Source organism: Galeopterus variegatus, unplaced genomic scaffold (genome assembly GCF_000696425.1).
Source record: "Galeopterus variegatus unplaced genomic scaffold, G_variegatus-3.0.2 Scaffold1966, whole genome shotgun sequence".
Classification (NCBI taxonomy): Eukaryota; Metazoa; Chordata; class Mammalia; order Dermoptera; family Cynocephalidae; genus Galeopterus; species Galeopterus variegatus.
The window spans coordinates 114,110-126,254 of record NW_007728077.1 but is presented as its reverse complement, the minus strand read 5'-3'; the positions used below and the strand labels follow the sequence as shown (position 1 = coordinate 126,254).

The 12,145-nt window shown below is 57.6% G+C and overlaps 1 protein-coding gene across 1 annotated transcript in view; it reads right to left on the bottom strand.

The window, feature by feature from the left end:
• Positions 1-1,775, bottom strand: part of KCNQ2 (potassium voltage-gated channel, KQT-like subfamily, member 2) — a 74,526-nt gene extending 72,751 nt beyond the window's left edge. Inside the window, exons 1-2 of the mRNA XM_008579851.1 lie at positions 1,689-1,775; positions 1,025-1,107 (exon numbers count right to left, since the gene is read on the bottom strand). Of these exons, the coding sequence (XP_008578073.1) occupies positions 1,025-1,107; positions 1,689-1,775 (170 nt within the window). The remainder of the gene's footprint in view (positions 1-1,024; positions 1,108-1,688) is intronic.
• Positions 1,776-12,145: the final 10,370 nt, after the last annotated feature.

Sequence of the window (12,145 nt, the reverse complement as noted above, 5' to 3'; positions counted from 1 at the left end):
CGCCGAGTGGGCCCCTCCTGGGGCTCCCGGGGCCGCCCCTCCCCGCTCCGGTGCCTGTGCTCATTGACAAGGAATCCGGCCCGCTGTCACCTTTGAGGTGGGCACGACCGAGCAAGCAGAACTGCCCGACCAGCCCCACACTCATGCCGCAAATCGGGACAAAGGAGAGCAGTCCCTGGACACAGGTGGGAGGGTGTCCCCTGCGGGAAGCAGAGTGGGCAGAGGTGGCCTCTCTGCCGGGAAGCGAAGAGTGTCCTGGGAGGGGTCCGTCTGGCACCTGCCATTGGGAGGCCAGAGAAAGGCCCACCGAGAAAGGCCCTCTGTCGACTGGCCGGTGCGGTCCTTGCAGGACACTCGTTCATAGAACAGCTCTGACCCTGGCACCGGGTCAGCCTTTCAATCTCCAGAGCTAGTGGCTGTGGGGCCTGGGTTTTTTTGTTGTTGTTGTTTGGGGGGGGGTTGTTTTTGTTTGTTTTTAATTAGGCTAAAATATAAGGGTTGACACTAATGTAGTGCTAACTTTTAAATTATCTAGAAGGTTAGGATCGACTGCAGCTGACACAAGCATGTTCACATGCCACGCACACGCAGGATGTCCCAGGGCACACTCCTCACCCTCCACCGCTCTGCCCTCTGCCCCCTGCCCATGCATTAGTTATGATTACCAGCACTGAGTGGGCCTGTCCCCAAACAGCTACTGAGCTAGCCCAGGCCTAGGTGAAGGAAGGAGGCACTACCCACAGCTCTCTGCACGAGCTGGCTGACTCTGCCCGTCCACCTCTGGGTACCTCTCCTTTGCCCTCACTCTCACCCTGCAGAAGACTGGACAAAGCAACCACAACTCAAACGTGCAAACTCCAGGAGGGCAGCCACCTCATCCTGTTAAGGGAAGCCCCAGACTACGGAGTGCCACCTGGGCAATCCCTCCTGGAGGAGCAACTGCTCAGGTTTGATGTCAGAGTGGAGTGGGACCTGTGGTTAGGGTTGGTTCACAGAGCATGAAGGAAAAGTGGCTTTCAGGTACCACTTCAGCAGGTGCACGAGCCCTGAGATGGGACTGAGGTCCAAGCCTCTCTGGTGTTCCACGACGTTGGAGAGGGACATTTTCTAGAGAAAAGGGGGCACATCCCTGAGGTCTTGGGGAGCCATCAACTGCCTTCACAATCTCCTGGGCGGCAGCTAAGTGTGCAGACCCTCCAGCAGGAACACCACAGCCAGGCTGGGAGGGGAAACAGCAGGCAGGTCTCCCATCCCACAGCCCTCCATTCTCTGTGCACAGGCAGCGTCTGCCCCAGCAACTTTGCCACATCTGGGAAGGTTCTGGAAAGTGAATTCTGCATCAAGGTTTGAAAATCTTTGCTTCCTCTGTTTAAGATGTCCTTTCAACGAGTGGCTCATTAATCATTAATGTTTTTAATTTTGTGTCTTGTACACCCATTGGCTGTGCATTGTCAGCAATCTTGTTACCAGCATGCTCCCCCAACAACCACCACCACCCCACCCCCGCAACCCAGGCAAAGCGGGTCACAAAAATACCCAGTTAAGGTAAATTTCGTGCAAGGAACAGGAATTCCATTTATTTAAAAATAGATGGGAAAAGCTTTCAGGCTTGAGCCATCTTTGCCAAGACTGCACCAACAGGATTCCAAAGAAGAAGAAAAATTTATCAGCACAGGACTCCCAGCTACTGCTGGGGATGCAGCTCTGGCCTGGGCATCTGGGGCTGCGGCAGGCATCCGCGCCAGGCGCTGTCCTTTCAGCACCTCCAGCACCATCCTCTTTACCCAGCAAGCTTCCAGGCCCAGCCCACTTCTCTCACTCTCTCCTTGGGTCAGGTAACCTGTGGCCTCCTCCAATCCCCCACATCACTGGGCTGCACTAAGTGGCCAGAAACCATGGGCTACTGAACTCACGAAACTGGCGCTGGCGAGTGCCATAGCAAAGCAGGCAGCCTAGAGTTCTCAGGAGTCCCCCCCTGCCCCAAAGCCTTCCTGTGCATTCCTTCCCCATCAGAAAACACCATGATCAGCTGGGACCACCTCCACTGTGCCCACCTTCCCACTGTCCTTTCCTCCAGAGCCTGGCAAGATGGTTCCACAGTCAGTGGCCACTATGGCTGCTCATGGTGGAGCTGAACCAAAGCACATCTGGATTATTCCCTCTTTGGAGAATCCGCAGAGTGACCCTCCCTGTAATGGTGCAGGTCTGGGAACAGGCTCAGAACTTCCAGGAAACCGACAGTCTGTGCTCCCCCAACACATAGCCCTCATGGGTCACGACTCTGGTCTCACAGACTTCACACCAGAATAGCAGGACCAGACATGAAGAAACCAGGCGGAGGGGAGAGAGCTGAGGCCCAGCACAGGCACCCTTGGCTGTGGGCCATGGAGGGCGCCACCATGTATTTGTACGGGACCCTTTACATGGTACAGGTGGAAGCAGCTTGGGCACCGGCTTGCTAGGGCCCCCACAGTACAGCCCGAGGTCCATGCTCTTCGATGCCAACCAGACATGAAGAAACCAGGCGGAGGGGAGAGAGCTGAGGCCCAGCACAGGCACCCTTGGCCATGGGCCATGGAGGGCGCCACCATGTATTTGTACGGGACCCTTTACATGGTACAGGTGGAAGCAGCTTGGGCACCGGCTTGCTAAGGCCCCCACAGTACAGCCCGAGGTCCATGCTCTTCGATGCCATTCATCACATCCCTGGTATTTATGTCCAGGCGTCCAGGCACGCCTGAGTTCCATGGGCCAGCAACCTCTGCAGCCAGTCGCACTCGTGGGCAGTGAAAGTCCACGCTTCCTAGCTCACCACCCTGTGTCCTCCTGGGGAAAGAGAAGGGAGCTCCTTCCCGATTGTGGCACCTCCAGAGAAACAGACAACCCACAGGGGAAAGCTCCATCAGCCGAGAAACCAGACTTAATTTGGGGAAATGAGAAGAGACAGGTTCTCAATCACTTAACCTGGGTCAGCGCTGTTCTCATTTTAATCCTATAATTTGGACAACAGGAAGAGCCTACACAGACAGAAAGGCCCAGCCACCCCCACCCCCCAAGGAATTTTCCGTTATTAGGAGGAGGAAGGGCTGTGTTTATCCAGCTTGTGGGGAGCAAGGAGGTGGGGAAAAGATTTAAGGTATGAAAGCATTGATTTTTTTAAACGTCGTACACTAGAGTCAGTATAAATTTAATTTACAGTTTTTTTTAAAGGACCAGAGCTCTCAACAGCTTCCCTGGCCCCTGGCAAATCAGCTAATTGCATGAAGGACTGACTTGTATTTCTCAGCCACCACTAATACCCCAACTGCAGGAGTCCATGGCCACCCGGACTCTCCAGGGATGGGCTGCAGAGTGAGGTGGGATCAATCTGTAGCTCTGGGACCCTGAGGTGTTCTGCCGTGAGGGCCCCACATCCCCAGAATTTGCGTTTGGTCATTGCTGGTCCATGGGTTTTGTGCAGCGTTCCACACACCCACACCTCAGTTCTGTGGCAGATAAAACATGAGGAACACAGAGGCCCCTTGGCTCAGGCAGGGTGTGACCCGAGCCCCGCCGCAGACCTCTATGTCTGAGCTCACCACAGCCTGGTTGTCCGCAAGATCTGGCCCTGCCCCTGGCTCTCAGACCACCCCAACCTCTCTGCCCCATGCTCGCTGCCATGAGCACATGACCACCTCACTGTCCCTCAGGCAGGCCTTTGCAGGTACTGTCCCCATTGCCCAGGAACGCCATCCCCTCTACTGGTAGCGGGTGGATGCTGCGTCTTCTCAGGGCTCAGCCTGTGGTCTTTCCTGAAGCGGCCCCCGCTACCCTTTCTCTCGGTTCTGGCTCCTCTGAACAATCTGAAACTGTGTGTCCCTTTTCTGCTCACCTGATGCTGACAGCCCACTACTCAGCGAGCTCAGTGAGGGTCATGGAGACAAGCCCCCAGCCCAGCCCTCAGAAGGTGGTCGTCAAGTCTGTCAAATGAATGAACAGCCACTTGGTCCAGGGCTGGATGCTGCTTGGAGAGCTCATGAGGCTTGGGGCTGCCAGGGCAGACCCCCGGAGGACGTGGCAGCTGGAGTTCAGTGCCATGGAGACAGGCTGCCCGCCAGCGAAGCGGTCAGCTGCCCCGCCCACGCACAGGCTGTCAGCATCTGTGCTTTGGCGCCCTCCCGCTGCCAGCCCAGGCTCGCTTGAGTGCCTTGCCTGGCCAGATGTCCAGTAGGCTGTGGACAGAGCCATCCACCCCGGGGCGGGGCCCAGGGTCTGTCAGAGTCCCCGCCCCCACCCACCCCTCTCTGAGGACAAGGTCACCAAATACTATACCAGGGCGATGGTTCAAAAAGACTGTATTCTCCAGCCAGCAAACCAGGGACACAGCAGCCCAGACAGAGCTGGAGCCCTCAGCAAGTACCAAGGGCTCCACTGCGGTGGTCCCTGATGAGCCACCCCACCAGCAAACACTTAGGGCCCCAGCCCCCCACATCCAGCAAATGCATCCTCCTGCCTTGGCTGAAGGCAGGTGGTGCTGCTGCAGAGGGCAGCCCCAAGGTGGACACCACAGGCTCCGCTGAGCAGGCCAGGTAACCCCTCAAAGCCTGCTGTGGACTGAATGCTTGTGTCCCCCCCCAAAATCCGCATGTTGAGAATCTCAAGCCCCATGTGATGGTGTCGAGAGGTGGGGCCTTTGGGAGGTGACTAGATCATGGGTTGGAGCCCTCAGATGGGATCACTGCCCTCATGGGAAGAAACGGGGGAGCGTGGCTCCTGCCCTCTGCCATCTGCCACGTGAGGAACCAGGAAGCATCTACCACACCTTGACTTTGGGCTTCTGGCCTCCAGATCTGAGAGAAATGAATGAATGTTAAGTCAGCCAGTCTCAGTGGTTGTTAGAGCCGCCCAACTGACTAAGACACGGCCCCACATTCCTCAGCTGATGAGAACCACAGCTCCCACCTCATGGGGGGCTGGGGTCAAATGGAGTCAAGCCTGGAAAACAGAAAAACATTCGAACAGTGTCCAGCTCCAAGAGGGCAAGGCAGTCAGTGCCCACAGTGATCCCAGTTCCTGGCTTAGACACCCTCCCCTGGTTTCTTCCAGACCCTCCCATGCATCACACTTGAAGAGAATGAAATGTGCACCCCACAGCTCTGACACCTGGCCCACCCTGAAGACCAGCCCTTGGCCTAGTCACACTTGCTAGTGTCCCATCTGCAGAGTGAGACCCATCTTACCCAGGGGAGCTGTGCCCTCCAGGGGACATCTGGTAATGTCTGGAGACATTTTTGGTGGTCATGACTGGGGGCAGGAGCTGCCGGCATCCAGTGGGTAGAGGGTAGGGATGCTGCCAGCACCCTACAGTGCACAGGACACCCCCAGCCCCCGGCAGAGGATTATCCGGCCCAGATGTCCATAGTGCTGAAGTTAAGGAACCACAATTTAAGTTAACAATTCCATCCTGAAAATATTTCTACTGTATTAGCTATTCACACCTTAGCATGAAATAGTCTAGACAAATGGATTTTCTCCCAGTGGCTCCTGAGAATACCCAAGCCAAGGGATGAAAATCTTCATGGGAAAGGAGGCAGGAGTCTGGGCACTAGGGAGGAGGGCAAGCCCCTCCCCCAGGAAAGGCTGTGGCAGGCAGCACCTGTGTGAGGGCCACGCCAGACCAGGGCTGCAGCAGGGTCTCAGCAACAGAGTTCAACAAAGTAGCCACAGTTTTCCATGTTATTAATTCCTAGCGTGATGGGAAAATGCTACTTTTACATCATCACAGAACAATGGAACTATTGCTTGCGGGTCACAATTTAGGAGCTTGATTTACGTGTGTGGCTGAGTCTCTCTGCACCTCAGTGTCTTTACCTGTGGAGTGGAGATGTTACAGCACGTGACAGGATTGCCCCAGTGTGGAATGAGGTGAGTCTCCCTGAGAACAAAGTCTTGCATGAACAGGCATTACACAAGCATTAAGTCGTATCAGTGAGCCTGCTCCCGGCTGGCCCAGCATGCCCGTCACCTGGAGGACAGGTGCCGCAATCCTCAACACTCAGGACGAAGACCCAGTATCGAGAGACACCCAAGTAAAGAAAGGCAGGGAGACAGCAACTGTGGTATTATGAGACACACATTCAGCCTCTCTGTCTCCTGGCATACGAATCTTAAAACCCGTAGGCTCTCCAAAGTGACAAGAGCACTTGTCTGTATGCCAGTGGGTTGACTGACAGCTGGCCACCCCTAGGCAGCTTCCGGATGGGGTGGTCACAGGAATGACCCAGGCAGGATTAGAGGGTTGGGTAAGTTGACCACCAACGGCCAATGACTTAGTCAATCACGCCTATGTAAGGAAGCCTCCATAAAACCAGGAGCACAGGGTTCGAGGAGCTTCCATATGACTGAACACGTGGAGAGCCTGGAGGCCCCGCATGCCTTCCCCCATACCTCGCCCTACGCATCTCTTCACCTGCACCATTTGTAATACCCTTTACAATAAGCAGGTGAGCGTAAGCAGGTGTGGCCCTGAGTTCTGTGAGCCTCACTAGCAAATTAATCGAACCCAAGGAGAAGGTTGTGGGAACCCCAATTTATAGCCTGTTCGTCAGAAGCTCCAGAGGCCCAGACTTGGGACAGGCATCTGAAGACAGGGACAGTCTTGGGGACTGAGCCCCTAATCCGTGGGATCTGATGCTGTCTCCAGGTAGACAGTGTCATAACTGAGTTGATAGCTGGGGGGGAAAACCCCCCACATTTGGTCACAGAAGTCTTCTGTGTGGACTGCTGCTGAGTGAGAGCACAGGAAAACACGTTGCGTTGTCAATCTCTGTACGTAGTGACAAAGCCACCCAAAGTGCCAGGAGCTCCCCCAGCCCCAGTGGAGGCAGCCTTGGGGAGGGACCAGGAGACAGCACTGGGGAATGTGACAACCCCCACGGGCTCTGGGGAGATCGTGTCTTTTCCCACCACTGCCTCCCTCCTGGGCTGTGTCCTCCCACTCCTCATGAGGTTCATTCAGCCTCCAACAGCAACTAGAGTTGGTCCTCATGAGCAGAGCCAGGGTGGGCATCAGCTCCAAGCTGGCACCGCCCAGCCCAGGCCACCATGCAGCACCCCCTCAACAGAGCCTACAGGTGTGGGACTCCCTTTGCACCCAGAGCCACCAGCGTCCTCAAAGTGACAGGCTGTTGGAGGCCTGGGGACCACTTCTCCAAGCATCTTCAGGGAGACAGGCCCAGAGTGTGAGCTGGTCCCTAACCCACGGACCCTCCAGGCCGGTCCTGCGAGCTCTACCTCCAGCCGCAGCCACAGCTCCCGTTCCATCCTCGTATGAGATCCAGAGGCTCAGAACCGCTGCCTCCTCCGCCTGCAGTGTCCCCCCGGCAAGTGAGCAAGCCGGCGCAGGAGAAGGGGCCGCTGCAGCCTGTCCCATGTGGGGGAGCATGGACCCTGCCCAAGGCTCCAGCCAGGGGCAAAGGCTTCCTTCCTCCCACCCACTCCCACCTCGCCCTGGGCTGCACAAGGAACAGGCAGGGCCTCGACGCCTTCTCACCTCCTCCTAGTTTTGGTACCTAGGGCCCCCACAGCCCAAGCCCAGAGCCTGGTCGCGTGAGGCTGAGCCGACCTCCACGCTGGCAGCAGCCACAGCCAGACTCCATACCCGAGTGGCTCCAGCCTCACACAACCTCTCTCGGGCAATCCTCCACGTCCTCCCACCGCCAGCCCCCATAGGGAGAGCCAGGAGCAGCAGAGGAAGCGGGCTGGAGCCATCACCTCCCAGCTCCCCCACAGGCCATTCACAGTTCCTCACTGATCCATCTTATGGGGAAGAGGGCTTCCCTGCCCACCCCAGCAGCTTATGTACCTGCCAGTTCAGCCTGCCTCCCCCAGGCTAGCTTCTCCCTACACAGCTCCCGGACCTAGGCCCAGCCACCCAGTGGCACCTCCCAAGGGCTCAGCCCTGACTCCAGGCCACCAGCCAGCAGCATAGATGGAGCCAACACACACACACATGCTCACATGCACTGCCTGGCTCTGGGACACCCCTCAAAGTTCTCCCCTACACCCCGCACAGCCACACACACATATGCCAGTTCCACCCAGGTCACACTCATGCAGGCACAGCCTGTGCTGGTGCACACACGGGGGTACACACGTAACCTTGCCTGTTCATAGTCCCACTCCGAGACACACTAAGGCACCTGGGAGGGGACACACCCCCAGTCATCCACAAAGACAGTCCCTCCCATAGTCATAGCACATGAGAAATCCTGGGTCTCACTGCTGGGGCCTGACGTGCCCCAGAAGCCACCGTTCAGACAAAGGGTGGTCACTGCCAGGGGCACCCCAGCCCTCTTGGTCCCCCTGAGAGCCTGGGGGAGGGTTGGAGGTCCTTCCTGCCTGGGTTACAGGACAGTGCCTGGGGCCCTGAGGAGACAAGGGCAGGAGACAGATCGGATTCAGTCAGCTCAGCAGGGCCCATGGCCTCTCCACCCCTCATGAATTTTTCAGAGGTGTCCAAGGTGCAGATTGAAACTGCCAATCAGGCGTCCCAGTGGACCCTGTTTTAAATTACTCACCATCCAGGCAGCATGGAGCCCCTAGCTCCAAGCTCCCGCCATGCCCTGACTTCAAGACCTGTTCAGGGGCCCCAAATGCCCGGACACTAAGCCTTGTACCCTGAGGCTGCCAGGAAGGTCCACCTCTCTAGGCTCAGGGTCTTCCTTGGCTGAACAGCAGTCCAGGTGCCCCAACGGGGTGTGAGCATCACCCCTCATGGGCCCCTGGCCCGGAGGCTGTACAGTGCCACCCCTGCCAGAGTCCCCACCCTGCCCAGTGCCCTGTCCATCTGCCCACCGGGCTCCCCAAGCTCACAGGCAGTCCCTGCCCAGACCCGAGCCCTGGTGGCCTCTGCCCCTACCCAGCTCCACTGTCCCCCCTGCTGTGGGAAAAGACACCCCACTGGGCCTACGGGGACACCCCCAGCTCTCTCCTGCCCTGGGTTCATAGCTCCATCCCAGCCCAGCTTGGGCATGACTCCCAGAGCTGGCAGAGGCATCGTAGCTACGGTGGTCACTGCACGGTCACTGTGCACCCATACCATGTGTGGTTCCCTTTAACTCTAATAATGGCCCCTGGGGCAGGTGCCAACCCTGGGCCAGGCACTCACTGACCCCATTTCACTGATGGAGGAATGAGGAGCCACGGTGTGGCTGCTCCATCACTCGGCTGTAGGCACCAGAGCCAGGATGCGATTCCTGCCCTCTACCCTGCCGCCTAGAGCAGCAGTTCTCAAAGTGCGGTCCAGGCACCCCAGCATCCCCAAGAACCTTCCAGAAGGCCCTGAGGCCAAAACTGTTCTCACCAAGGCTCTTCACTGTTCTCCCTTGTACAATGGAGTTTTCCAGAAGCCATAAGACATGTGATGACAATTTTGTGCTGTGTGCTTGTACATTCTTGTATTTTAATTACTTCTCACTTTAATGTCCAGTATACCAAACATCAATAACTATAACCTTGCTGACTTTTAACACTGTATAAGGGTCCTGAGGCCAGAGGTTTGCGAACTGCTGGCCTAGAGGTAACACCAGGAGCTCTTCCGACTGTGGACTGCGGTCAAGCCCCTGCCCTGCCCAGAGCTGGCAATGGGCTGGACACAAGGGAGCCCCCACCAGTGGTCAGAGGGAAAATGCTGGCAGCCTGAAAAGTGCCACTCCTCTCCAGCACTGTGGAAGCCAGGAGCCCAGTCCCAGATTTCTGCCTCCTCCAGCCTCCGCCCACACCCACCCCCACCCGTGGCCCCACCCTGAGCCAGGCACTAGGGCCTGGGGGGCATCAGACCCAGAGACAGGGGTATCTCTGGGCTGGACTCCATGACCCCACCCCAGAAAGGGGCCCAAACCCCCAAGCCACCCCACCCTCTAGTCCACCACAGCCAAGACTGTAGAGTTCCCACCTCTGTACGCCCTCCTGGGAGTCCACGAGGCTGGTAGGGCCTGTGCCCTCCCCACCCTAGAAACTGCCCCCTAGAGGGGGGCCGCATGGCCTCAGCCCGGACCACTGGCAGGCAGGGTGGGCAGAGCTGGGCAGTGGGCTGACCTCATTCCACCCACAGCACCTGGGTGACCAGGGTTCTCCAAGGAGGCCAAAGATTGCAACAGTAACCAGGGACAGGAGGGTAGGGGCCCTCAGCCCTTGGAACTGTGCAAAGGGCTTCCTTCAACTCCAGAAGGCATTACTTTCCAATCTCATCCCATCTTAGGCTGACAAATTTGTCTGGTTTTACCCGAATTCTAACTGGGCCAAGTGTGTAAGCACAACTTCCTGGGGCAGACAGGCTCTTCAGGAGCACAATAGATCTCTTCTGCCAAGGACAGTGGCCCAGGAAAGGCCCCAGGTGGGCCAGGGATCCATCAGGAAATGCCTGGTGTTCTTGGGTAGAGTTGCCACATAAAATACAGGACACTCAGTCAAATCAAAATTCCAGATAAACAACAAATACTTTTTTTGTGTAAATATGTCCCAAATATTTCATACTAAAAATCATATGGTATTTATCTGAAGTTCAAATTTGGGCAGCCTGTATCTTTATTGCTAGCTCGGCAGCCCTCGCTCCAAGGCCACTGCGGCCCAGACATTCACCAGCCCAAACCCCTCCCATCTGGGCCAGCGGGTCCCCAGCACCCCACCCCCAGAAACTGTGTTCCCACCACATTGCTATCTGGCTACGAGGTCTTTCTCCTTGTTCTGCTCCTCCACACAGCTTTGAGGGCCCGCCACAATTGGGGTTGGGTGGAGACTCCAGCAGCTCCCCTGAGGCACTCCTGGACTGGTATGCCCACCTCTCTGAATGGCAGAAATGCCCATCCCATCACCTGGGCCGCACCAAGCCCATCTTCGCCCAGCGTGGTGGAATGAAGATGCCCAGGGTATCGTGCCCTAATCCCTGGAACCTGGAATGTGACTTCATGTTGCAGGAAAAGACTGCATGTTCCATCAAATTACAGATCTGAATAGGGGAGGTTATCCTGGATCATCCAGGCAGGCCCTGAATGCAACACGTGTGTCCTTATAAGAAGAAGACAACACACATGCACAAGGAGAGGGTGACATGACCACAGCAGCAGAGAAGAGTGATGCGGCCACAGCCACAGAATGTCTGAAGCCACTGCAAGCTGGGAGAGGCGAGGAGCAGATTCTCCCCTACAGCCTCCAGGGGAGCACAGCCCTGCTGGCGCCTTAACCACAGGCCAGCAATACTGATTCTGCACCAGCCTCTAGAGATCGTGTCATTCGTTATTTGTTACAGCAGCCCAGAGACACTCACACTCTGTGACTTGGGGTCCGCCTGCCCGCCCACTCTGCAGGGGAACCCCCAGAGCCCGGTGCCCTGCTGCAGGCAGGAAAGTCTGGGGACAGGAGCCCGCCCAGAGACACTCACACTCTGTGACTTGGGGTCCGCCTGCCCGCCCACTCTGCAGGGGAACCACCAGAGCCCGGTGCCCTGCTGCAGGCAGGAAAGTCTGGGGACAGGAGCCCGCCCCTCAGCACCGTGAGCATGGTGGGGGTAATCTGCTCACCCCAGCCCCACCTCCATCTGCAACAAGGCCAGGCCTGGGCAGGGACAGCGTTCCTGGAGCAGGGATAGAGCCGCAAGGAGCAATCCGGCTGTCTCCCCTGCCCTTGCCGGCCAAGGTCAGGGCACATCCTGGCCCAGAATGACCAGGAACCCCGGTGGAGACCAAAGCCCCAGCCCCACTGACATGCCTCCCACCCACGTGCTGAGGGCCTGTGCACTGGCTCAGCCACAGGTGGCCGGTCAGCTTGCAGGGGGAGCAAGGCCCTGGGACCTGGTGAGGACCGCGGAAGCGTGATGATGGCTTGTGGGGGAGGAGCCCTAGAGAGACCCCCTGGAACACTTATGCCCCCGTCGTGGGACCCGACGTGCCCCAGAGGCAGGAGTAGGCAGCCCCCCCAGCAGCAGGCGCACACGGCTCAGGGGGTCGCTCAGTTTATTGGCAAAACGGGCACTGAGCGCGGCGGGCGCGGGGCGCTGGGGCTGGGGCAGGGGCGCTTTTCCTCTTGAAGAACTTCCACTGGACCTTGATAGCGAGCATCCAGTCGCGCACCGGGCGCCTCTGGCACACGGGGCCGCTGGCGCGCGCCG